This window comes from Anopheles funestus, chromosome 2RL (genome assembly GCF_943734845.2).
Source record: "Anopheles funestus chromosome 2RL, idAnoFuneDA-416_04, whole genome shotgun sequence".
Classification (NCBI taxonomy): Eukaryota; Metazoa; Arthropoda; class Insecta; order Diptera; family Culicidae; genus Anopheles; species Anopheles funestus.
The window spans coordinates 78,765,791-78,792,714 of NC_064598.1; the positions used below are offsets into that span (position 1 = coordinate 78,765,791).

Genomic DNA, 26,924 nt, shown 5'->3' on the forward strand with positions numbered 1-26,924 from the left:
GTCGCTATTAAACGGATTTCCAATCTTTAACCTGTGGTCGATAGATTTCACCAATGGCTATATTTTTTTCTTGGACAGCCATGCCCTCAGATGTCTGTATGTCTGTATAGATGTCTCAGATGTTTCTGTAAATATGCCAATCTCCTAAGGCTGTATAGCCTTAGGCTCTTTTTTTGAAGTAATATTGCAAAATTTATAAATGTGATATATTTTAATGCTGCAATAAGTTTCATTTCACACAAATAATGCTTTAAAAGAAGAAAAGAATATAAAACAAGAAAAAAAATTTAAAAAAATTCAACTCGAAAATTTCATAAGGCTTACCCCTTGCCATTTTTCTGGGAAATTTAGCAAAATTTAAAAATTTGTTTTATTTTAAGGCGAAATTGTTGCAATAAATTTCTTTTCACTCAAATAATGCTTTAAATGAGAAACAGAATAAAAAATAATAAAAAATTAAAAAAATTCTAAAAATTTGAAAATTTTCTGAGGCCTTACCTTTTTTTTGAGCAATTTAGCAAAATTTAAAAATTTGTTTTATTTTAATGCGAAATTGTTGCAATAAGTTTCTTTTCACTCAAATAATGCTTGAAATTAAAAAAAGAATTAAAAATAAAAAAAAATGTAAAAATCCTATAAATTTATCACTCTACTAAGGCTCATTTTTGCACCAAGTTTTGCCTATAACTCGGTCGGTATCCAACGGATCGCCAATCTTTAACCTGTGGTCGATAGATGGCACCAATGGCTACATTTTCTTCTTGGAAGGCCATGTCCTCAGATGTCTGTGCCAGAATTTATTCGAGGAACCAAGTTCCATACCCTGTTTGAGAAAATGTAAAATTTTCCTCATTTTTGCACCAAGTTTTACCTATAACTCGGTCGCTATCCAACAGATCTCCAATCTTTAATTTGTGGTCGATAGATGGCACCAATGGCTACATTTTCTTCTTCGTGTCTGTGCCTCGAAACATAATTAAAAAAACACGCAACCGTCACAATTACGATTGCAAACCACCCTGCACGAAAAAAATCACTCAGGTGAGTGACCGTGAGAGGGGGGGTTTTTATTTCAGGCTTTAACCTAGCATTCATACTCGTATTGTGATAACAATTGCATTCACAGTACCACCAATATTATTGCACGCACCGTGCATTGGAAGGGATGAATATTCGATCCACTTCTGGACGCTTTCCTTCCTTCGGCAGCTTCCTTGCGCCTGGTATGTATATGATTTGCTTAAGTCAAAGAGAACCACCTACCGATGATGTTACCTACCGAAGGAAAAGAAATCATTTCCCACAGTTACTATGAACAGCGTGGAGCAGCAGCATCCCAAATGCATCACAGCTCATTCTCTTGCTCCATGGCCTTGCGCAACGGGTGTTTACATACTCTTGTTGATACAACAAATCCCCGAATGCCTGAAAGCATTCTCCCAGAGCATAATGTGGCCCGGTTTCCTTTCATCTGGTTTGGGGCGGTAGGGGCGGTGTCACTGACAACCGGCTCCACCAAAAACCCAGCTCCAATCTTACGGCAAAGTCGCCAGATGAAGTGAGGTTATGCTGAACAGCTAAGCGGTATCCTTTTTCAACGAGTATCGCTCTGAGGAGAAGTGGGTTGGATAGGAAAGCTTTGGCTGGTACGTCGTTCTTCTTGGTCCTTCAGCCGCCTGGTGAATGATAAAGTTGTGACGTTGGGGAAGGTAAAGTGACACGAATGGGATTTTTTTTCTTCTGCTATAAGCTAGTGCTACACCGCACGGTAACGTGTGGGATTGAGACGAGACAGAAGCAAATGTGCTGCTTGGGTGGATCCGTCTTTTTTCATTTGCATCATAATCTCAACCATCGTACGGTAACGGGGGGAATGAGTGCTTTGGATCAGCTGTTGTTTATTTTTGTTTGTGCATTTCCTTGTTACACCTTACGTTCCCATCCTTTCGTGTTTCAATTCATTTCGGTCACATTGTTTCGGATGCTTGTGTCAGGAATGGTTTCAACCATTACCTACCTGTTAGTGGACTTCCTGGGCAAGAAGGTCGGTGTGTTAGGAAGATAATGTCAGCATTTTGACGTCGTCCCTATCTTGTCTGCCAACCAGCCCAACACGTCGTTGCAACCGTCGTTGCAACACCGGAAAAAGGACGAAACTTACTGACAACCAGACCGACGGAGTACGTGCGCTAAGATTGGGTGCAGGCTTTTCATCGGAACTGGGAAAAGAGAGAAAAAAAAGGACGAGAGTGTTCCTTTTCGATGAATAGAGCAGTCGGATGGGAATTGCTGTAAATGCAAGTGAATAAAGCATATGTTAATGTTTGATAGGGAAATGTAAGCGGAACTCTGCCATAAGCCCTGACGGGGTTCGGTAAAAGGTTTTGCCAGAACATGGGAAACTTTTTTTCTCGTTCCCCGTTGCTTTTCCGTTTCAAAAGGCGTACACGGAACACGCAGGAAACATTTCATCTTTCTGTGTTGGTAGGTATTTGAAGTACGACATAATGAAAGAGAACTAAATTAGAGTGATATTGTGGTTTGCTGCGTGGTTAAGTAGAAAGGGCTTTTTTGCCAGAGCGCATTTGTGGCTACACAACTTCATGGATCGTAACGAGTAGAGCTGTAAGTATGTTTAAGGTGTACGTAATTGGAAAAGCAGCTCTTTTTTTTGGTAGGATAATGTACATGTGCATGTGGAACGTTTGTCCCCGGATGCATGACCCGGGTAAGGCTCTGACACTTTTAATGACGCATTTAAGTTTTGAAACATTTCTTGTTAAACAAAATGCGTTGTGCTACGATTCTTGGGCTTGTTTTAGTGCTCTTATTACTTGTGAAAAAATTACCTCAAGATCACTTTTGATGATCCTTCACGAGTTGCTTGAAAATATATTCATTTTGCTTGCTTATTAAATTAGAAAGTATTCTAATTATCAGACAAACTGTTCACAATTTAACAAAACTCAAAACAAACTAAAAAAAGGCATGCAGAGTATAAATTCCATGTTGATGTACTGAAGGATGGAAGAAAAAATAATGAATGCTAAATAATAAAACTAAATTAAAGTGCAAAACCTGGGTGTAATAATTGCTTTTTTCTCCCTGTAGGGTTGCACAAGTTCGTGTCTGAACCGAGGTACATTCTACTGTCACAAATAGCATTAATCATTTGGAGAGAAAAAACCAAAAATCCCGATTGGCCACAATTGGGTAATCAACGGGTGACACGCATGAAAGCTTGACAGGCTCTGTGTGTTCATTTGATTCCTTCTGATGGGATGGTTTCGTTTTTTTCATCCATTTCCCTTCCTTTCCCTTGATTTTTGTACCTTCATAGCACTTCCACATGTTCCGATCATGAACATTTTTACGGTGTCAATCAAATAGGGAACAGTTTGCAACTTAAAACTCCATCAGTGAGAAAGGATTGTGTCGGGTTGTGGCTGTGGGAATTTTTTTTGTTGCTTTTATTCCGAGTTTTGCATAATCTCAGCTTACTGGACGAAACAAACCCGCGGTACTAAACCATGGTGATGTGCCACAAAATTAAAGTAATTTAAAGTGTTATTTATGAAATAGAAATTAAATTTGTTAACCCTTCCTACACGTGGCTGGTGAGTGAAAATTTCTAATATAATTAACACACAAACAGTGCTGTATGTTTAGTCATTTAATCAACACGTGTGTCACGTTTTGGGGTGAGATGAGAAAAAAAAACCGTTGATAAATAGTCTATTTGATTGGATCGATGGTTGATAAAGTTCCTGGAAAATCAACAAAAATGGCATTGACGTAGCTTATTCGATTGAACATATATTTGCCTTTGATTCGACATCAAAAATGTGTGTGTGTGTGCGCCAGTTCGGTGAAAATGATGCCCGTTGATTGCCTCAAGGTGGACATTAAAATATTGATGAATATTTATATGGACTGCATTATTCATCGGGTGGTAATTTTTGCTTGTTTTGCTAAGCTCGACGACATACATGTACACAACTAGACGCTTAGAGTTTTGGGAGAATTTGGGATTAATTTGCTATCAGTTAGAAACGCAATATAATCCGTTCACAATCGGTGTGTCTGGAGTGTAATCATGGGCACAGAATTTGACTCATCGTAGGAGATTTGAAATTAGGTTTTTTTGCATTTATGAATGTGTCATAACTAGCACTGTGAGCTCGATAAGAGCATAAAAATATGTTAAAATCAACATTCCCTAAAACCGTACTAACTTTATATCTATTGCAAGAAGCAATTTACCATAAAAGTGATACATATTTCCCTTGATAGGAAGAAAATGTATTTGTCATCTTAACCGGTACCCTCCCATGTCTGGCTCGTTTCTCATGAGCACTCTTTCACCCTTGAAAAGGAACAGTGAAGGTGTGTCTGGTTTTGTGGTTATACTGCTGGCCCTTCGATCCCATGGTATTCATTACCATTCGGGCGATCTTTCCCGCTAGCACCGACGATGGTTGGAGATTTTTCTCGGAAGGAACATTTCCATCAGACCGAACGGATGAGTTGAATTTGAGTTTCCCACTGCGTCTTCATCGATTGCATTGCCTCCGTTTGCATGACGATGATGATGATGATGATGATGTTCAGTTTGGGTGAGCCGCGCCTTTATAGAAATCACCCCAGACGGTTCTTTATACGACCTGATTACACACCAAACACGAACCAGCTTTCTTGGGCAGCGCTGTATGGTAGTTTTGTTTTGTGCTTTTCTTTTTTCTTTTTCAACCCAGCGTTCCGGATGCTGGGACAGAGGACGATAAGCTTGATTTGCCTCTTCCGAGGATGTAGAAGAAACAAAGCTCTGGTAAAAGTGTTTGGATAAGGATACACGTGCCGTAAGTTGGGACTAAAAATAAAAATATTACCAAAAAACGCAAAGGAGAGAATATAGCAAATGGCTCGAGGATGTTCTCGGCAGGTCCTTAAGCAGCAGTGCCTTTAACGATGGTGTATGGTACTTACGGGCGGTACGGAATGGCGTTGGTGGAGCGTTGGTAACGGTTGAGCGATGAGAATTCTTTTATGGCTGGCGTGTGCCAGACATCCTTTCGGAAGCGTTCGGCAGTGAAAAAGCCGACTAACACTTGAGAACGAACCGCTGGCTTTCTTTTCGCCTTTTCTCCATATGAAACCACATGCAAGTAATATTGTGGAATTCCATTTTTTGTTTTGTTTTTTTGCTTAGCGACTAGAGGAACAAGCGGGTCGATAACAGGTCGTTCTTCTTCGGACACGTTCCCACCACACGCTCCGTTGGGGACTGGGTACAAAGAAAATGAATTGTTCTTGGATGGGGTTGTGCGTGTGTTTAAGAGCACGTGTGTGCAAACCATATCCTTCTTCCGGGAATGGTTGAGCGATAACGGGGTTACCCTATTGACATCGCTTCTTACCGCATCCGTTATTTTGTGTTACACAATCTTTACCTAAGTGAAAGAGCGTTTCTTTTATTATTTAAGAGAGCATGAAATGGCGTTGTTAAGAGGGTGATGCTAAACAATTAAAGCGTGTTATTTTTATTTATTTTCCTCGAACCTATGCGTTATGAGGCAGACATTGGGCTACGGTTAGAAAAAAAGATTTGTGTATATAATATGAACATGTTGGATCATAATAAAAGTATAGCAATACAAGACAAAAATTTGTCGTTTTGTTACGAAAGGATGGCCAAAATCGAACCGTTCGCAATTCAATTTAAATCCTTCGTCTGTCCTTCCAAATAGAACAGAATAGAATATATCATATCACCGGAATCTCGCTTAATGTTTTATAGGCACTAGCTAAAATACCACTCAGACTGTGTCTGTCCTTGCGAGAGAGATACGATCATCAAGCACAGATCGACACGTCAGAGACGCAGCCGAGATCCGGCAGTTTCACGTTCCAGGACATCCACTCCTTTTCATCATCGTGGGCGGAATAAACTCTAATCTCGGAAGATTAGAATTGAAGACATGCCTATAGAAATGATCCTATGAAGCACAGTCTTAGCTCAACATCGCTTCCATCCGCTCACGGCATCCACGCCAAGCATAGCGCTCTAGCGATTGTTAACAGCGTTGCGTGCAGTGCGTACGACACACACAAGTATGTGAGAGAACAAAAGAGAAGAGAATCGGGCTCACTTTCGCGCACCTGCATTCGCTGTATGCGCTTACAATCGATCCGCACTAAACATTAATTCAGTAGCATAGAATGGCTTATCGGCGGTATAGGATGCAACACGTGCTATGAGATATTTCATCTATTTTTTTGTCGAATTAAAAAAAGCCTGCTACATAGGCAACGAATCAAAACATTGCCACAGCACGTGGTTGCTAACCATGCGGTCGCCTGCCACGCATAACTATTTGACACAAGCACTGATGCGCGTGTGCGTTAAAGCGGGACAGCGCTCATCGGTGCGCAGAACCTTACAACAGTTGCAAAGAGAAAGAGAGACAATTCTGCTGTACGAGCTGAAGCGCTCTTTAGACTGTTGGTTAAAAATAATATAATTTAAAAAAATACATTTCAAATCAGAAAAAAAATCTGTGTAACTAATTAAATATACCAGCAAAAAGTGAATTTTTCATCTTTTTTTTAATTTTAAAGATATTTTATATTTAATCTTACGCTCAGCGTGTTTCTCTTTTGCGGCTTGCTTAAAAAAACACAAGTTTTTACAACAACAGTAAGCGATAAGAGACGGGTGTCCGATGCAATCTGACAGTTGTAATTTATGACTTCAGTACAATCGCTTTTCCGCTGCGGAACCGTGCCCATGCCGGAAGCAATGTGTCCCTCTCCGGTTTACATTCCGCAGTAACCTCTTAGTTTACATCATCAGCAAGAAGGATTAGCGAGAATGCGAGAACTCATTCCATCCTTCGTTTGCAGTTGGTTTTGTCGTTTCTTTGTTTGTGTTTTAGTTTTTCCTTATTCGTGTACATTTTTTTCTTCATCTTATTGGTGGAGGGTTTTTTTTGTTTTGGTACACTGAGCCGCAACAGTGGATGGGATTAAATTTTATTGCTTGTATCACGGGGGGAAAGAAGATTCATAAAAGTTGTAATAAAGCTGGACGTAGCGTGTCCTAAAGGGAATGAAAAACGACAAGGATCGTTCATCATTCGTACATTTTTTGTTTGTATTTGTTGACTTTTTTTGTGCTCATTTAGCATCCGTGCACCACTTGCTGCTGTCAGTGTTGGATACGCTTAAGTTTGTCCTCGAGTCAGGTCTTAATGTCTGTCTAGGAAGAAACGGATCTGCACAGAAAAAGGAAATAAAAAAGCTAAAAAATAGCTAAAGGGCAAAAAATGTATTATACAAAAAAAAATGCTACGCAAAAAATGCAAATGTCGACATGCAAAAACGAAACTAGAAGCAGCAATGGTTCGATGGTCTTTCTGCTTGTACAGTGTTTAGCTCCGGTGACGATCAGATGAAGGTGTTAAATAACGACACACTGCAAGATCTGTGCGAGGCATGTACAACCTGAAACAACTGGAATGCTGTTACAAGAAGGGATGGGTAGCTCTGGGTAGCGGTTGCCACACTGGGAGACGGGTTGCGTACATTCGAATGTATTTACGTCTGGTTCTAGCAGCCGCTTTACTCGTGCGCTCTCGTGGCAGGCAGCTGGGATTGCACTGTTGGTCAAGTGTAACGAAGAAAGGAAACAAATACCAAAAAAACAAAAAAGAACGCTTATTTATAAATCTTCACCTGTTTTTCAACGCCACGGTGTAGTGACGCGCAGTACGTGGTGCGCTGCAAGTTTATCAAAAATTACGACCAGACCCGGTGCGATCTGGCAGAGGATCATTAATATTTTGGTAACATTTCGGGCCGAGATGATTTGTGTTTGATGAAAGGTTTTGTAAATATTCTGCAATGAAGCAAGACATGCAGTGGGTGTCATTGATGAGAACGATGGTGATGAACCTGTTCTTCTATCCAGATTTAGCCAGATTAACGTGTTACGTGGGATTATCCCGTGCAGGTCAATGTTTGTGGGATTGAGTTAATTTTTATTCGGTTAAAATCCTGTAGCGTCTATTTTTTTATAATCCGAACACCATCCAATAAGAATACTAAATAAGACTGCTAAAATAATATGATTTGTGTCTTCATTTATCATGCGATCGTGCAAAGATGATTTCGTTACATGTTATTTTCAAGATGAAGCTAAATTTTATTTATTTCACCTAAACGAATTGTTTGATTTATAGCACCGGCCCTTCGATGGAAGTTCGAAGGTGTCCAATATTCAAATTAGATTAAAATCCTTTCACCAATACCATATGGATCGTAATCGCGCGTGAGAGACCTGTGATGAATGGGGCAGATCGCTTTTGCAGCAACAAAAAAAACCCACCCCAAACCTTGAGATTCGGCGAACGAGCAGTCGGAAAAGTGTGCGGAAAATTTTTCAACAAACACCATATGCTGAATTGATTTATGGCGTTAGTTTATTTTATTTCGGCGCGTTTTATTTGTCTGTATCGTTCGCTGCTTGCCGGTCTTCAGTCGTTGTCGTACTAATGGTACGACTTTCTAGAGAGACAAAGTTGTACACCAGTTTTGCGGTGCCTTTGACACTGAAAATCGTTTTGTAAGTGGGGAAGGGGAGTGTGCTGGAATATGTTTTCTTTTTATGTTTCTTTTCTCAATCCATCAAATCACTGCCCTTCGGAGCAAGTTGTTGGTTATATAAATTTATATACATTTTTTTACGACCGAAAACTTCGTAATTGCAGTTTGTTTGTTATTTTGTACGCGCCGGCAAAGGTGTATTGTATAACGGCGCTGGTGCCATTTTCGTCAACAAGTATTTGCTTTGGCATTATGCATCGTTCCAGCATGAGAAGATCAACAAAAAACAAAAATGGCATTCCACCTTTTGGGTGGAAAATTCCGTTTTCGTCACCATAAAACCATAAAACCCACCAGGCAAATCGTGAACAATTGTTTAATTAATTCCCAACCCTGCTAACCCGACGCATACGGTGGCTGCTTCCATTCGGATCGGTTCGGAAGGAAGGAGTTTCGAAGTATTCAAAACAACATTAAGCATAGCGAGAACTTTCCACCGAAGGGACATCGACAGAAAAACGCTTACCGCCCTCCGTTCGGCACTATGGATTGCATGAGTGAAGGGGGCGCTTAAGCAAATTTCCACAACATAACCACAACGGGAAGGTGTTTTGTTTCTGTTTTGCCTTGCCTCTAATTTGTGTTTTTTCTTCATTCGTTCAACACTTCTACTACAGTGTACACTCCCATCCGCCTTAAACACTTCCGCTTTTTTCTTATCCAATTCCTTTGAACGCGGTTAGGGGTTTCTTCAGCGCGAAACTCGTACACCGCTGACATAAATTATTTATTAATAAAATCCAAACACCTGTTACAGGGAACGGTGGTTGTAAATAAAATGGTTAAAAAAGAAAATTAAGACCACACTCACTTTGCCGTTTGCACGAATGGGAAAATGAAAGGCAGAGGAAATGGAGGCGCACAAAGGGTACGGAAACATAAAACGAAAAACGGTGGTTTACAGTAAACATGCAATTATTCTTTACAAGCGTGAGTACGTCAGCGAGGGTTGTTTCGTCACTAAAGTAGAAAAATGCATCAACGGAAGTGTGGGCTGGGTGATATAGGCTATGAATCGTTAATAAAATTCTGTAATGATATTAGTTTTTATTTATGAGAGAAAAAAAATATTAAGGCTCTTGTGAAAGAATTCTACTTTAATTATCTCGTTAAAAGAAATTTTACAACGATGGTTTTTATAGAGAGATAGAAATAAATATTTTCTTGCTTAACCTTCATTTCAATGACCACCTACCCGGGTATGTTTTGCACTTTTAAATCTTAATAACAATTAATATAATGAAGCTATCGGTTTAAAACTTTACGAATGCCTAAAAAATCATGTTTTACATCATATACGCAAAAACCAGATTTGCTATTTTTTACTTTTAATTCAATATTCGATTTGTACCCCTTACTTCTAAAACCACCTACCCCGGGTAGGTAATACATTTTGTACAGAAGTTCTGCTTTAATTAAATCAAGTTAAGTAATTTAAGGCAATTTTATTGAAAATTTTATAGCAATACAACAGTTAAAAATGTAAATATTTACACTTTTCAACCCAGAAAAGACCCAAAATTCGTACAAAATGCATGCCATACCCAGGTAGGTGGTTATAGAAGTAAAGGTGTATTTTTGGTTATTTAAAGAAAGGTTACTGGAAATGATGATATGAAGGAATATTGCTTGAAATAATAAATTATGTAAACGGTTTAGCATCATAAGATTGAGGAATAATTATATACCCAAACAAATATCCAAGAAATACAAGCACACAATTATATTGCATTTGATTTATTAGCAAATAACCATTGACGATTTGTTTGCATTGCTCGTTGCGAACGTGCTAAACCATTTCCCTTTGGGGTAATAAAATTATTGAAATAAACATCAATTCGATAAAATTGGATATGATCATTAACAGCATTCCAAGCGATTGGGGAAATGATTTTCACTCCCCCAGAATCGAGCAGGACACGATCGCACATAAAAAGAGCACGAACGGCAAAACGAATTCAATTACATCCTTTTTTTTTGTATGTGTTTGTATGAAATTGATGATACGAAATGGCATTCTGGAATCGAAGATGGATGGTGTTGGTACGTGGAATGTAAAACTGTTTTGACTACCACTTGCCGCCACGAAAATAGGGGAAACCATCTTCAGTCTACACCACAGCCATGGTTCCTTCATGTGTCGGTAGGCGCCGAATGACGCTAGTCGTGCCATTTTGCCAATAACGTGCAGATTGTTGAATACATCGAAATGAACATCCATTCGGTGTTCTTCAAAGGGAGTAGGATTTGGAGAGATTTTTTTTTCTTGTTCGTCAACTATTTGCAGACCCACCGAAGAAAGTATGGCACACTATTGAACGAATAAAAAAAGGCTGCAAAATCGTGCTTTTTCCCCAAAAACGATCGTCTGAAATCGTACACCGTAATTGGAACCATTAGCCTGCGGGAGGATAAACAAATTTCATGTTTAATTTCATGATTACTGGTTCGGCAGAACTCGTCGTTACCGTCGGTGCACTGGGCAATGTGAATTTCCCAACGGACGTTGGTACTTCAATGCACCAGGAGGGAGAAAGGAAAATGGGAGTTGGTGGTGGACGGAAATGGGCCAGTAACCGGGTGTGGATAAAGATGGTATTTTGATAGTTCAGCTTATATATAATTGCTGGTACTGCTCGTTCGCCGGCGTGTTTACGTGATCGTTGGAATTTCTAATAAGACGCACGCCACATTCTTTCCCGCACCGAGCTCGTAATCACTTGACATCCAAACCAGCCGTAACCGTAGTTCACCGAATCGTATACTGGTTTTGATGTGCTACCAAACCATTTCGGCAAAGTGGTTTATGAAGCTGTGGTGCTTGTTTTGCTTCCAGGAAAATTGCTATTATTTATGTACCTTGTGCAAGTGGAAGTTGGTAAAGTGCGTTTATTTACAAAACAATTGCCATCGAAATATATACCCCCGGCCCGAGGAACGGCACTTTTGGGTGCGTTACTTATCGTGAATGATTTTGTTGCGACGGATTTGTGCTTCAAACGATAATTAGACGTGCATGTGCGAGAACCAGCGTAGAAGTACGTTGATTGAATTCTTAGAAGGTGTGTCGCGGATTAGACAATTGATGGATTAAGTTGAATTCATTAGCAAATGTAATTTTCCCAACAGTAGCAACCGTTTTCCATTGCGTTTTGTCTGACGGTTAGCATTAAATGCTTGGAGGCTCTAGTCAGGCAAGAAGACGTAGAGTTTGTCAGACTGTATTTACATAATTTCTCGGCAGCTGTGTAATGTAATATAATCCACGAAATGTATCAAAAATATGTGCAGGTGAAATGAAACTTTGTTGCTGTGAATTTTTAGTAAAATAATGGAGTGCCTACTATCAAATAGAATAAATACGTGGAATTTAAGCATTCTTTATGGAAATCGAAATTGAAAATTTGGTTGAATGTTATGCAAGTAGCTTAAATCGAAGAAATTAAAATCCTCCGCTGTTTTTGGAGAATATTTGGAAAAAAAAAAATGAAAGTATAATTGGGCGATAGCAAGTAAACATGAAATAGCACGTGACGGGATAAAAATCCCCTAATTGTATTTCGACAATAAACCCATGAGAAATAGTACTGTTTGAAAAAAAGAATATTTGCTTTTGAATGAAATTTATTTGCCAACTTTGCTAGCAAAAGTCGTCATGATGTACTGTAAGTTTTACTTGAAAAGAAAATAGTTTTGTTACATAGCCAACGAAACAAAACATTGCCACCGCGGCGTGGTTGCTGACCACGCGGTCGCTTGCCACGCATAGGTGATGCGTTAGTGCGTAAAAGCGAGACAGCGCTCATTGGTGCACAGAACCTTACAATAGTTGTAGATAGAAACGAGCCACAAGGTACATATAAAAAGGTTTTGAGCAGATTGCACAAAACTTTGTGCAGCAAATTAGTATATAATTAAGAATGGAATTTGTCCATTTGCTATCAAAAGAACTTTGTTAGCAACTTCGTAAACAATTGTCTAGGTGATATACAGCAAATATAATTGTGAAGTTATACGTAAAAATAGAATAGATTTTTAAGCCTGTCATTCCAAAAAGGAAATGGAAAACTATTTTCAAAATGTGGCGGTATACAATAGAAACAATTTAAAGGAAAAAACTAATTTAACTAGACCTACCGATTTGAATAATGAGCAAACTTTAATGAGAAATGGTTAGTTGGAAAATAAAAATGTTGGAATTTTTGAAATTTCGTTGTGTTTTGTACATAGGTACAAAACAAGCAAGTAGGTACAAGTAGGTACAAGTAGGTACAGACAAGCAGAAATAGAAACACGGGAAATTATTTCATAAACTCACAACTCTAGGCAAATTTCTTAAAATATTTAGCTCAAGGCTTACAAAGAAGGCGTGTGTAGTCCGCGATAGATCTGTTGTGCAGACTGGGTCGTGTCTCTTGTCCAGAGTTATCTCTTCAAACATATTCTACCTTATCTACCACTTCCTGCATCAAGGATCGAGCTCACGATGGGCATTGATTTGCATGAAAACCGAAACTACAAGGCTGTCATATTTAAATCCCACCTTGAAGACGGTATAGAACACATGTGTATTTAAAATTCATATTTCATCCCCTATTATAACCGCTCGTGCGTTTTGTCCGGGAACTCACCATTGTCATTTGTCAAAACGCTACGGTGAACAACAATTCGTTCATCTTCCCGTACGGTTCGATGGGTCGTATGCAGATTGGTACTGGTTCTGCTCCGGACAATGCTAGCGTATTTGCATGCCGTTTGGTGGTTTGGTCGGGATTGCCATATTGTTGGAATAGTGATGTAGGGCCCCAACACAAAGCAGCAAGCTGCTTGAGGTCGTTCGCATAATTGGCATATCGTGTGCTGCATAAAAAGCTTACCGTAGATGTACGGAATGCACAATTCGAGTGATGCTTATCTGGGTAATCGATTCAAGTTGATCTGTTCGCCGAAGGATGCTTCGAGCTGAATGCTTTATAAGACGTAACGATGTTCGAGTGTTGATAAGTAAAAGTTTTGGGGAAATAATGTACAACAGAGGCAGTTTCATAATAGCGATATAGCAAGAAGGGAATAAATTACATCACCCATAAATATCAGCTACTCATATTAAACTTTTATCAGTTTCCGGAACTCTACAAAATCCCTTCGCGGAAGCTGCCATATAAACAGCCAAACCCATAAGCTCCATCCATGTTGCTTGATGGAGACGCCCAGTATCGCGTAACGAAATGATGCTAAGCCCTCCCATCTCTTTACTCTCAAGCCACCGTCTAACAGGTAGCATTTTAGCACGATTGTCACCTGCGTTACTGTGGGAGCATGATGATTAAGTGCTACCGTTCGCTTGGCGTTCGCAAGAGCAACCACCGTTACACACTTAACGCCTAGCGGGTGGTACTTAAGCCCGGGGGCAAAAATCAAGCATTCTATTTGGACGATGGAGTTGGTCGGTGACTGGTTAGTGGCACACACCGGAGGTTATGATAAGAAAATGGCACTTTCGTCGTAAAACGATGCATAATTGATTGAGGGGAGAAATTTACATTTCAACATCGCGTCTCCACCAGAAAGGTGCGCCGGCCCCAAAAAGTGAAATGGACGAAAACACACACCGAAAGGGAAAAAAAACCTATTAACAGCAATTTCTTACGTATGTGTGTGTGTTCGCTGTTTAGCATTCAGTAGTTTATACGATGGGGTTTTCCTTTTTTTTCGTCTTCCCATTCCCTAGAATCGTATCCAGTTGTTCGCCCCCGCCAACGCGAACTGCCTGTACGAGGTGATAAAATGTTTTATTAATACGATTTTAATTACAGGCCAACACACCAAAACCTGCCATCAGAAAATCGGTCTCGCAGTACGACGGTTCGGTATGGCAAGCGCCAAGAGAAAGTATGTGTGTGTGTGTGCGCGTGTGTCTCTCGTGGACAGGAAGTCAACAGGAAAGCCCCATTAAGATTACATCAAATGACGAATTATTGATGTTGGTGGCGTCCGACCGTCCGGCCGTCTATCTGGGTGTTTGTGTGTGTTTGTGGGCGCTAAACATGGGCGTTTTATGCGTTACTATTGTTTTGGTAGGTAACGATCCTTCGTGATCATGTCGTGGGTGTTGTTGGCTACAATTATTGCCCAACGGGGGAGAAGAATAGGGAGGAAACGATAAGGTAAAAGGGAAGGGAAAGTATGACATGATTAAAACGGTACCAGGAGACAATTTGAACGAACCGCTTCGGGAGTACATTGCGTTAACTGTTGTTTAATAGTTTGACAGCGAAATGAGCGAAGCGTGTTAGTTACGCTTCCAAAATGCGATATCCTGTTGTGCGTATCTATCGTTGTGCTGTAAGTTAATTAGAGGCCTGATCGTGCGGGTTCGACTCGCTACACATCGTCGGCAGTGATTCGATGCGCAACAAAGCTCACGGAAGATGATTTAATTTGATAAATGAACGTAACCTGCCGTGGAGTGGGGTTATGAACATAGGTTTCGGTCGGTTTCCTTGAAAGGAAATCGCAAACAATCGACCTGCCCAGTTTCGTGTCAATTTGCCAAATTGCTGCCTCATTTTCTAGCCCTCACAAATGGACATTACTTCTGTGAATTACTTCGCTTCACCGTTACCTTAAAGGAGTAAATATTTAGGCAAAGCTGTCCGCCTGAAGGATCATAATGTAACCCTTGTTAATGAGACTTTAACCAGCAAAAACAAGTAGAAAGGAGGAACAAAAAAAACACAACACAGATGTAAACCTACGCGCGCTCCTAGATCGTTACGAGATTGAACTGTTTATGGAGCATCCAATTAATCTATTCTGACATGTTCCATTTGTCTACGGTGCGGTTGCACAGTCGGAAGTTTGTGCGAGAGGTGGGTTTGGTTTTATTCTATTCGAATTTTGTTACTTAAAAAAACGCGTGCACACACACACACACATGAAACCAAAACATCCAATTTTCTATTCATTTATTGCAGTATGGAAAATGTACATCTGGGGGCAAAGATGTGAGGAACCAAACGAACCAAACGAAGCTAACGAGGAAATAAGCTATTACAAGTACGGGAATGTTTACCCGTATGTGTATGAATATCAAATTTCGTTTGATGGCCGGTGATGAAAGCAGGCAAGAAATCGTACCCAAAATTCGATCACTTTGAAGAACGGAAGTATGCTCATATTTTCTCCCTTTATGCAATGTTTGGAATACCATACGGTGGGTTAAGTAAGACCTTTTTGAACGGGTAAACAATCGTGATTTTAGGTTCCATGGAGCAAGAAAATGAGCAGCATAGAACAGCAAGTTTCACTGATGTATCTTAAAAAAAATGGGATAATCTTTTGCGCACGTAAAATTCATTCTTAGAAGATTTAAAGTGTCTTAGTTGATTTGAAGAAATTAGGAACAGACAAAAGGTATTTCATATTTCATATTTTACAGCTAATATTCTAACTTTCGCAGTGAAATAGTCGTTCCTAAATTATGTAATTATTTTGGAACAATTAAAATAAAAATTTATCTGCTTCTTGGCAATTAGCTACTTTATTTATCAAAATAATCGAAAGTATAGATTCAAAATGCTATAAACCTCCGGGCACTTTTTGAAGACGTCCTCCATGGTAAGATAATAAAATGGACGCCTCAATGCTAATGTCTTATGTGTTAATTTTAAAGGGTTCAATAAATGAAACAACTGTTGAATTTAATCGCTTAAGATTGTTTGGTTATTTTTCCATGACATGACCAACTCACCCAAAGCATCATTCTAGTCTAAATTCACGTTTTTACCAGCATCTTCGAAATGACAAAGCGCCCTGAGGATTGGCTTGCCAATCTTTTCAATTCTACAGTTAATCGCAAGGAAAATTTTTGATCCCAAATTGATTTTCTGAATATCCTACATCTTTATTGAATGCTTTTTTAATGTACTACACTTAAATGAACGTCTTTTATTAAAATGCATTTAAATCGCTCTTTCTTCACGGGAATAGTTTCCGCAACCAAGTGAAAAGCAATACCCCTTAAAGCTTGCTCGATTGAATCGGAACATTGAAACTGTGAACACGTGGTTTAATTTATGTTCTGCTTCTACTGATTTTTGCACGGTTGGTCAAACAAGAAAAAAAGAAAACAGCATGTTTTTCCTCCCCTAAAATATCTCGTACGTTAGAATTTCCTGAAAGAAATTTCCACATACCGTAGATTTTTTGCTTTGTGTCAGCGAATTTTACCAGCGAAGAACACATTTTTATTTTACAGCACGTGCTATGTTGCGGTGTAAAATAAATAACTTTATCGTGCAGGTCCATTCGCTTTATGCTTTTTTTTTTTAGTGGGAAGGCCATCGGAAACGATCGAGAGTTTCGCCCGTGTTTCGCTCGTATCGTAAACAACGCCAACAAATTTCCCAAACGTGTTCCGTTTTGGGACGCTGTCGGTTACCCAAATGGTGATACTAAAAGTGAAAGAAACAAGCAAAAAAAAAAGGCAGCAAAATATATGATTGCCTGTTTACTCGCATAGCCATAACCAGCTTCGATTTGCATTTCTTTTGCTTCAGTTCAGAATTGTTCGCCCAATGTTTCTAATGTTTCAGTGTTTCGATGACCAAATGATATTGTGGTTACTTTGTCGGCTTCGGGCACCTTCGGCATTGCGTTTGGTAGTGTCCACCCGTTTAAAGAGAAACGGCATAGAAAAGTTGAAATTGTTTCACTCTCACTCGCGCTCCCTATCGTTTTCGCTTGTCTTTTATTGCATATTTTTCCCGCCCGTTTTCCATTTTCGCTCGAAGCGTTTTTTTTCTGACCACCGCTTTAAGGGCGATCACTAGACGACGTCTGGTCGGTCAATATTTGACGAAGCCCAGTTTGATGACTGCTAATTATTTTCCGTTGCCTCGGAACCCGGTGCCGGGTGTGCTGGGGCATGGGTAAAGTATGGGAGGAAAGGTAAAAAAAACAGCCTTTTTGGATGGAGATTGGGTGTCTTGGATGGTTTGTTTGCTGCCCGAAACACACAGATCGTTAAGTCGCTGAAAATGAAAGACATACACACGATAAAGTTGGCTGCTTAGCCTCGAAAAATGGCTTCTTGTGTATTGAGGCCTGGATAGTAGGTTTGGTCCCGCGCATCCACTACATGCTGCCGGTGTTCGGTATGTTTACTTTTATGGTCGAAAGATTTAGCAGGAAAGAATTCGAGCGCAGGATTACTTCGAGCGATGTTAATGAGAAAAAGTGTCATGTTCATGCCTACTCGTCGCTTTGCTACTGCACTGTGTCAATGGTATGGCTTTGGGAAATGTGTGTGTGTGTGTGTGTTTTTTTTCCGAAGAAGTTTTCCCGAAAACCGAGTAAAGCTTTTGTGAGGTAATGTTTATATACCACTTCAGGCAATACAAATGCAGGTATGTTTTCATACACTTCAATCAGTGGGTTTTAGTAAGCAAAAACATTTTTAAAGAAGATAATTTATTGTTTCATCGCCAAAAGCTGACCTAACTGATATTATAAACATCTTTTGTAAAACGATTTGCCTACATGCAGGCGCTAATGAATAGACAACCATTTAACGATACATTGCAGTTAGTGCAAACATTTTGAAACATCCCTCAAATCAACTCCCATGTTGGTGATTCCGCTTAGCCTGCTGAAAGTACCTTCCAGAAGCAAAGCTTCCTTTAGGCGATGAATCCACAGCGAGCGAGCTTTTGCTAATGCGCATACAAAAAAAACACAAACACAAAAAAATTGCAACAAACTCTGCTGCCCTTGCGGGCCCGAACCAATCTCTCCAATTAAAGGGATAATTAATTTGTTTCGGCATATCTGTGCGGCTGCCACTTGAACCGTGAGTGGGGCGAAGTTCTTCCAAGAACCTCCGGCAGAAGGTACCGGATTCAATTAGCCGCTTTTACTTTGGCGTTGAAGCGATACTTCTTCGGTCTCTTTACCCTTGCATGGCTTTGTCGATGGCATCAATCGTCGCTTACCGTCGTTACCCGTGCACCGCACCGCAGCTGCTTCATAATGGATCATAATCATCAGCTAACGTTACCCCCGTAAACCGAGCCTCTCGTTATGCCTATGACACGTTACCACCACCACCACCATTGCTAGGTGAAGCTCGTGTGGAAAACTGTGGCGCCCGAAAAACGCTTGTTGCTTTTACGGTGGTGAAATTTCATAAATTTTAAATTCCTTCCGGGCCCTTTTTGGGTGCTGCAAGTCCCGTGCAGTGGAGGCTGATGTCACGTGCATGCGACGTTAGTTGATTGTACATTCCACACGGTCGGATGGGCAAACAGGCTTAAAATGGGTGTGACGTTGCGAGATGAACATTGGAATAAGATTTGTTTTTCCTCTTTTTCTGTGTGTTGCTTTTCAGTAATTTCTCCCTTTTTTTAAAGCTTGTCATGGGTAATCGTACTGAAAGCTCCAGTAAAGTGTCCTCCAAGTGATGGACGTGATGGAGTTAAACGACTGTCCGAATATATAGATCATTAGCAGGTCTGTGCTGTAAAGTACATTTAGGTGCATCAGTGTCTTACTTTTGGTAGATTTTAAAACTCAAAAAAAGGTATGGATACAAGAACAACAAACTTTATACGGGAGTAACCATACCTGCAGGTTCCTATCGTAAAACACCACATCCATTATATTCTTGCATAGTTAATGCGTGAAATTAGGAGGGTATGTTTTACGATTTTGTAATGCATCTCCCGTAGTGTTTCCAAGGTTTTTTGTTGGGGGATTGTTCCAGCTCTTAGAGGTTCGGAATTTTATGGGTTTATTTCACCATAAAGAAAACGTAATATTTAATGCATCATGCTTTTAAATTTAAGTGTGTTTCGGAAAGTAAAGGCAAATATTCCAATTCAAAATATGTGAATAGAGTGGACGTTTAATTGATGGCACAATATGAACTTTTGTTTTGCAGTAAGAAATTGATGAAAATACAGAATATTTTTAATGAAAATATACAATTGAAGTATAGCTTGTTGCTGCTATAAATTCTCTTCGATACGATGTTGTGTTTTCAGCGCGGCCATACACGACAAAGCCACGATGATGGTGGTGTCCATTGCTGACAATTAGCTTTCCATACCCTCGAGGCCGAGGGAAGCCATCCAATGGTGAACAATTCCGAAATCCTTTCACCATGGAGATAATTGAATCAATTAGCCGCACATCTATAGCACATTTCATCGGCCCCCGAATGCAGTAGCTTTAGCGCGTGAAGATATTTTCTTACCCTGGTCGAATCCTCACGTCCAGCGGCTCGATGTACCCCGATCATATCATTCGCGTTAGACTCGTTTATATCTGATGATGGCAGGAAAAGTTCATCCATCAGCATCTTCTTCGAATATCTCGTTGGATGAAGGACGCACAGTTCGGTGCTCTTTCCGTGCGTTCCGGGATATATGTGTGTGCTGATTGAAGAGTGGCACGATAAAATCAATCAATTGCCAATAACTGGCACCAGTGTTGGGGAGGTGAATTTCGGGGGTTGGAGGGGATGTGAGGATGAGGGGTTGTTGTGCATTTGCTGGCAAGCAACAACAAAAAAAAGCAACATGTGCACACATTGTGGCAGATGAAGCGTGATCGAATCTTTGGTTAATTAACAATTTTTCCTCCCAATCCTCCCCCGCCCCGGTTATGATCGGGTTCTATCCGGTCAAACATACCGGGTGGAAATCGGTTTTCGAATCAATTGAATGATATCTTCTCATCTGCTGCCTGTCGCACATCGTGAAACAGAGATGGTATGCGCTTTATTTGCATTATAAATGTGATTGATGTGTATGGCCGTGAATAATGCTGCATCGCTTCCGATTATCCATGCCGGATTCGCGATTCGATTTTTTAATTTGTATTTAAATGATGTACATTGTTCAAATGAAGCGTAAAATATTTCCCAAAAGTGTGCATTTACGTGTGCGGGAAAACTGTTTTGCGTAAGTGACGTGTTTCCAAAACTCACAACAAAACAGCAACAAAAAAATTAACTTATTGATAGGAGAAATGTATTGTAAAAGAATTGGTTAATGAGCTGTTTCGTTGGTTTTGAAGTACGATTTGATTGAGTGGATTAAAAAATTACACCCTTGTGGTTTACGTCCCGTTCTGTGCCTTCCACATCGTTAGCTCGTTATGAATGTTTAATACGGTGAAGAGAGAGAGAGAGGGAGAGAAAAAGAAAAGGAAAATGATCCTTCCAAACCAGACACACTTTTGATGAAAAAGGGTCCATTAGTTCGGTGTTCGGAGAAGGGCTGAAGGATAATCTGCTGCTGCTAAGCATTAGAATGAGCTTGCAAAAGTTTGTCTTGTACCGTTCAATAAACATGGAAATAGTGATGTTGTGCTCAGTATATCAGAAAGGGACGGTCCGGGTGGAGTCATGTCAGACACACACACAAAAAAAAAGGAAAACATATCAGATAATCCGTTGATTAGGAAGGTGATCCATTCACTTATAGAGGGATACTATTCACTGGTCCGACCATTGAAACATGACAAAAACCCCCATTTACGATTATTATTCCATCTTCAATAAGCGCACCACACCAGCAGAACTAATCCGATTGGTAAGGATAGAAACAGGTCCACTTTTTGTTTGCTATTTATTGTAAAGATGTACAACAGAGGCTCGGTCCTTGTTTTTTTTGGCGAACATAACTTAGTTAGCGCGCAGGTAAGCAATAAGTAGCTTTCCACTGCTCGCTGTAAATGTGAAGTATGCAAAACAACTTCAATATGAAATATATGTCTACAGCACAGAAAAGCAGCTTCCGACAAGAATGTGCCGCATAATATTACTCGCTCGCTTGCCTGTAATGAATTTGTCAAATGGAATTTCAAATGAGTTTCTTAAACGGAAGATAACCGCTGGCCTTGACAGTGCCGACGGTTTTAAAGAAAGAAAAATGAACAAAAAAAGGTTAGCTCCCTAGGTAGCATCTCGGCTTCCCGGACAATGCACGACACGCTTCTCTCATGGTAATTGTTTGCAAAGAAGCAACAACATCTTCCTTTCTTCAGCTTCACTTCATCGTGTAACCGTCCCTTGTGGAGCCTGTTTTAACTGCTCCACGCTCGTAAAGCACGGCAAGAAATCGCCAGCAGAACTAACTACTCCGTCGAAATATTTGCCGTGGAATGTTCGCATCAAAGTCTCGTGAAGCTTGACAGTGATGCTGTCCGGGCAGTAGCGTTCGCCTCGACGTTGGCAATTACTTTCCCGCCCGTTTGTCTGTTTATTTTAAACAAGTTACAAAACAACGGTCGCTGCCCGGAAGCCACCGGTTTCGGGGCTCGGCCCTGATCCCAAAAAACGAAGGCATGTTTGCCAAAGTCGTAGCTCCACTCGTCCACCCTTCAAAGAAAAACAAAAACAACACCCCGAACCTGGGCTGGTGAAATGAATGCGTCTTTCGTGCTTCTTTAATTCCGAGGATGGCTATTCTTGCTTTTCCCATTTGTCATCTAATGCGAACGAATGGTTTTTTTTGTAGGTAGAATGGTATTGTTGGTTTTTTGTTTGTTTGGTTGCTTCAAAACAAACAGCGGTCAATTGTTTTCCCACGGGCTTCTGTCCATCTATCTTCAAAGCGCAAACAGATCACAGAGCGCAATGCTTCGATAAATCATCATTTTTTTTTGCCCATATTATTAATCTTTTTGCACCTGTAGAAAAATCGTGTGGGAAGAAGTGAAATAGACAATAATCGTCCTCAGCCTACATATTTAATGCACAATGATTGATCGATGACAATCGAACGTGAATTTTCCGGTCAGATGAAAAGCTTACATCGGATCGTAAAAGTGAATCAAACAGTTTCTTTTTTGCTTAATTTTCCCAAACCCCAATATGAAGGGATAGGGAAACTCGATCGTGTTGAGTAATGACAAGCGATTGATCCAATCATGGTACGCTTTCTTTGTTCATAATTTGTAATCAATTGTTCCATCGCGCAACAAACTGAATGCTTGATCATGTGTGTGCGTACGGTAGCCATAAGTGTAAGTATTTTTTTGTTTCGTTTCATCATTAATTCTCATAAATTACATTAAATTACTTTACCACTCGGTCTGGCAGCGCAAGAAAGGCAAGCGAAAGTGTAGAAAATCGATCACAGAAAAGCTCCTTAATGCCTTTAATTGAATAGCACAGCAGCAGTTTTTTGCGTAGGAAGGATTGCTGAGTTTCCGATTTCGCAGATACTTGGGTACTTCCGATTCTGTGAAATAATCCACAGGAAAACACTATCGCAGTAGCAAAAATTCCATTTATCAATCCGTTTAGTCCATTTAGTACATACGCACAGAATGGTCTTAGTTGTTGGATGGGTTATTAATTTATCTTCCAAGCAAACATCTGCCTGCTGTGTGTAGGTGCTGCCGGGTGCAATTACTTTTGAAATCAGTTACGAAGGATTTGTAGTGGAATTAGTTTGCCTTTTTCTCGGTCGGTTGTTTGGAAATATCTCTGGAATGAAACGTGCAGCGATGGAGCGATGGACGTGACTGCAAGCATTGTTCTACCGGCAGCTCATTTTACATCAGGATAGTACTGGCTATATAAGCAAATATCTTTGCTTAACCACTGGAATGCACTATAGCGTCCGAGCAAAAGGGGTGATACTACACCCACAAAGAGCGCACCCTCACATCGTCCAACGGGATGAAGCAATTCCAAGGGTGTTTGTCTAACGTTTCGGCCAGGGTATGAGTGTTTTCTTTTGCCAAGTTAAATGGAAAGCCTCACTTCCTTGTTTGGGCTAGAAAAGCAATATCTTATCATGAGCCTGCAAGCATACTTTGGTTTATGAAAGGCATCGCTGCATAACTTCAGGTTCGGCAGAAGCTGTATTGTTTACCGGTTACCGGTTAGACATGCCATACCATTTACTAGGGTGTTATCAGTAAAAGCTGCTTTGTGTTTTCTGCACTAAAAAGTTGCTCCGGTGGATTACTTGCAACCTGGTTCAATATTGTAAAGTGGAGGTTTTATGTAAGGAAATACGTCAAAGTCAAGGGAGACGATGCAGTTTGAAGGAGGTTGAGTGATATTGTCTCTAGGAAAATGCCGATGGGATTTATGGAAAAAATGTTTATTCAAAGATGGTTTATTGGAAATTTTGTATACACTTGAAAATTCTGAGTAAAAGTAAGATTATCAATTTATTCACAATTTAATATATTACGATATTTGAAAGAGAATTCAGATAAGTTTTTCTTACAGCAAGTTGGCTTACAACGCCTGCATGTATGCAATATGCTTAAAGCGTATGTGTTTTTAATTTAATACTATCAACTTCAAACTAAACCTTTTTTTAACTTTTATATTTAAAATATTATTTTTATACACTTTATCTTATTTATTTTCTATTTGTATATTAAAAAAAAGTTGATTTAATTTCATACAAATAAAGCTTTAACATTTCGCTCTAAAATACTGACTTCAAACCACTTTACACAATGTTACAACCGGCTGCAATACGATTCCTTTTACGAAACCTGTTACATGGGAATATTGCATTGTTCGCTGCATTCAACATCATCCAAATGTATTATGGAATCCATCGACGCTTCTTCCTTTAAGCGGTAAATCTACCGCTTTTGCACCGTGGGATAAATTTGCCTTCGGGCGTGTGTACAACCGATGTCAGACCGATACACCATACCCGCAGGGTTTGCTTCCGTCAGAAGAATGTGCGGTACCGCAGCAATTTTCCACACCAAACATGCCGAAAGCTTTAACACCCCCTGGTAACCCATCGCGGGGATCGTAAATCAACATGTGTGCATTTTTACAACCTTCGACAATCGTAAAAAAGGAGAAAAAAGCTTGAAGAAGCGCCGAGAACTTCCGGTCAAATAAGAAACAACTATGTATAACACAGTCACACCGGGAATTGTGAGGGTGAGAAATGCGAATGAAAACGTTTCACCTGGGAAATACATTGAAATACATCGTATCGTGTGATCCGCTTTTCCGTGCTTTTCCGTGCTTTTCCGTCAGGCGCATCAGGTGAATTTGTTTTCCTGTCCATTCAGGACAATGTGTGTGTGAACATTTAGCGGTATCTGGCTTTAAACTCCGGAAGTTGTTGAGCAGCGTGTGTACCTTTTAGAGCATCATTTTTCACATGTTTGTGAAGTAAAAACAAAATGGTAGATTAGTGGCCTTTACTTATATTGATCTTAGTGAAACTTGGATGACATTAAGCGAATTTTGTGTGAATATTTTTTTAGAAACAAAATGTATTCAAACTTATCTGCTACACTTCCTGATGGTAGATAAAAGATGGCTGTACTTTTGGGAAACAATTTCCCAATATATGACTCGTATCGAAATATAACATTAAATGATGACTCATGAAAGTTCGCTTCTTACAACATACCCACGCGGGGGAGGGGGGGGGGGGGAGAAACATTTTTATTGGTCACGTTTAAGCACGCGGAACCATTACTGAAACCCTTTGCCTCTGCTCGTGCATAATGTATTGCGAGCTAAAAAGTGTGGGCATCAATCAGTGGCTTTACGCGTCGCGTTAATGTTGATGCGATGGCGCGGTACAAGCTTATCTAATCCCCCCTAACCCGCACCGGAAGCGAACATAATCACCAGCGCAAGGTTTGTGTCGCTTTTTGTGGGTAGGAAATTGTGGAATTCTTAGCCACCCATTACCGTCCAAGAAGCAGCTGATTACGGTGGAAAGCAACCACCGAAAGCACTCCGACCCTGGCAGTGCTTTCATCCGAGGTCGTGTCGATACCGTCTTGCTACCGTTCTGCTGGTCATTTCCTGCAGCCGGAAGTCGTCCCGGAGTATGGTTGCCGTACCGGATGGATACGGTTTTTCGGATCCACGCAACGCCAAATGAACCGTGGTTGAGCAGTTCACCGAAGTTTTTCGTGTATCAGTAAGGGATCGATAGCACCAATGGTGAAGTTCTGTAATGTGTCGTGTATTGTTATTGCTATGAATGTGTGGTGATCCATTCATTGAAGGAAAATTGAAAGCATTTCATATTTCTATAGCTAGTGTATGTATCTTTTAATGCTGGCTTTCTACCCAAAAAGAAATTCAATAGGACCATTATAATAGCAATAGCTTTTGTGTCAAATTTCCATTTATGCGATTAAATAAAATCGAACAATCTGGTTAGTTTTCCTTTCCCGAACACTTACACAATTTAATTCTGTGCGCACATTAAGATAATCGATTTCCAAACAATCGCAAGGGTATATGACCCAACCGATCGGCGTGTTCTGCATGCAAATGGTCAAATCAGAATCAGAACCACGAAATAGAATGCCCCACTATCCCTTTTGCACAGTGTGTGTACCTAATTGGATTGGCCCCTTGCATCGTAAGTTCGGGCCAAAAGGTTAAAATGTGAGGTTATTGCGAAAAGCTTTTAGTCGTAATTTTTTGCAGTAAAGTGTGCGCCCAACCTTGACGAGAGAAGTGTTGCAAACCTTTTTTTTTGTCTCGAAACGGAAGAGAGAGAGAGAAAAAGCTCCGCGTGACATAAATTTCCAACACAGCTCACCAAATCGAACGCGCAACAGAACCATTTGTCCTTACTTGTGCCGTATACAAGGACGGAATTTCACTGATACGTTTTTTTTTCCTTCCTTGATTTCTCCCTTTATCGTCTTCTATTTTCAGGACTCGTGCAATGGAACACCGGTGACGCTGCGGGTCGATGTCAAGGGCTTTTTTCTGTACTGGGTGGATCAGAACCACGAGATGGACATGCTGGACATTGCCACCATTCGCGACGTTCGAACCGCACAGTACGCCAAGAAGCCGAGGGTAAGTTCGATCAAGCGTGCGTCTATTTATGGGGACACTGTCCACCAAAGGCTACCCTTGTTGACCCTTTCTGTTTGGGGGAGACACCCTGCCAAGGGGGGCGGGTTGTCGGTAGATTATTTTTACTTTACTGCTTAGTGAGATTGATTGGCGGAAGCAGCATTTAGGTACGGGTTGGCTTTCACTTCCATTAGCTTCTTGGGTTTTTATCGAACGAGCTTTTCGCAGAATTGTGTGGATAAATTAAGATTGTGGAGCTATTTTTCGATGCTTGATACAGATTTTGACACATTCATTCGATGTTTCGATTATATAAAAATAAATGGCTTTTGGAAATAATGTTCTAGCTGCAATTTCAATAGAACGAAAACCATAATTCAGGAATTATTTTTTTGGAAAAGATTGTGTATTTAATAATCAA

At 40.2% G+C, this 26,924-nt stretch overlaps 1 protein-coding gene, 1 long non-coding RNA gene and 1 other non-coding gene across 8 annotated transcripts in view; 1 reads left to right on the forward strand and 2 right to left on the reverse strand.

The window, feature by feature from the left end:
• Positions 1-1,015, reverse strand: part of LOC125762952 (uncharacterized) — a 187,904-nt gene extending 186,889 nt beyond the window's left edge. Inside the window, exon 1 of the long non-coding RNA XR_007418279.1 lies at positions 723-1,015. This is a non-coding gene — a long non-coding RNA (uncharacterized LOC125762952). The remainder of the gene's footprint in view (positions 1-722) is intronic.
• LOC125762937 (1-phosphatidylinositol 4,5-bisphosphate phosphodiesterase classes I and II) overlaps positions 1-26,924 on the forward strand; it is an 89,946-nt gene that overhangs the window by 17,104 nt on the left and 45,918 nt on the right. For all 6 annotated transcript variants that reach the window (XM_049425577.1, XM_049425582.1, XM_049425581.1 and 3 more), the window contains one exon: positions 26,357-26,503. In XM_049425577.1, coding sequence (XP_049281534.1) covers positions 26,357-26,503 — 147 coding nt within the window. The remainder of the gene's footprint in view (positions 1-26,356; positions 26,504-26,924) is intronic.
• Positions 5,812-6,013, reverse strand: LOC125766678 (small nucleolar RNA U3). Its single transcript, XR_007418687.1, has one exon. It is a non-coding gene; the product is annotated as a small nucleolar RNA U3 (small nucleolar RNA).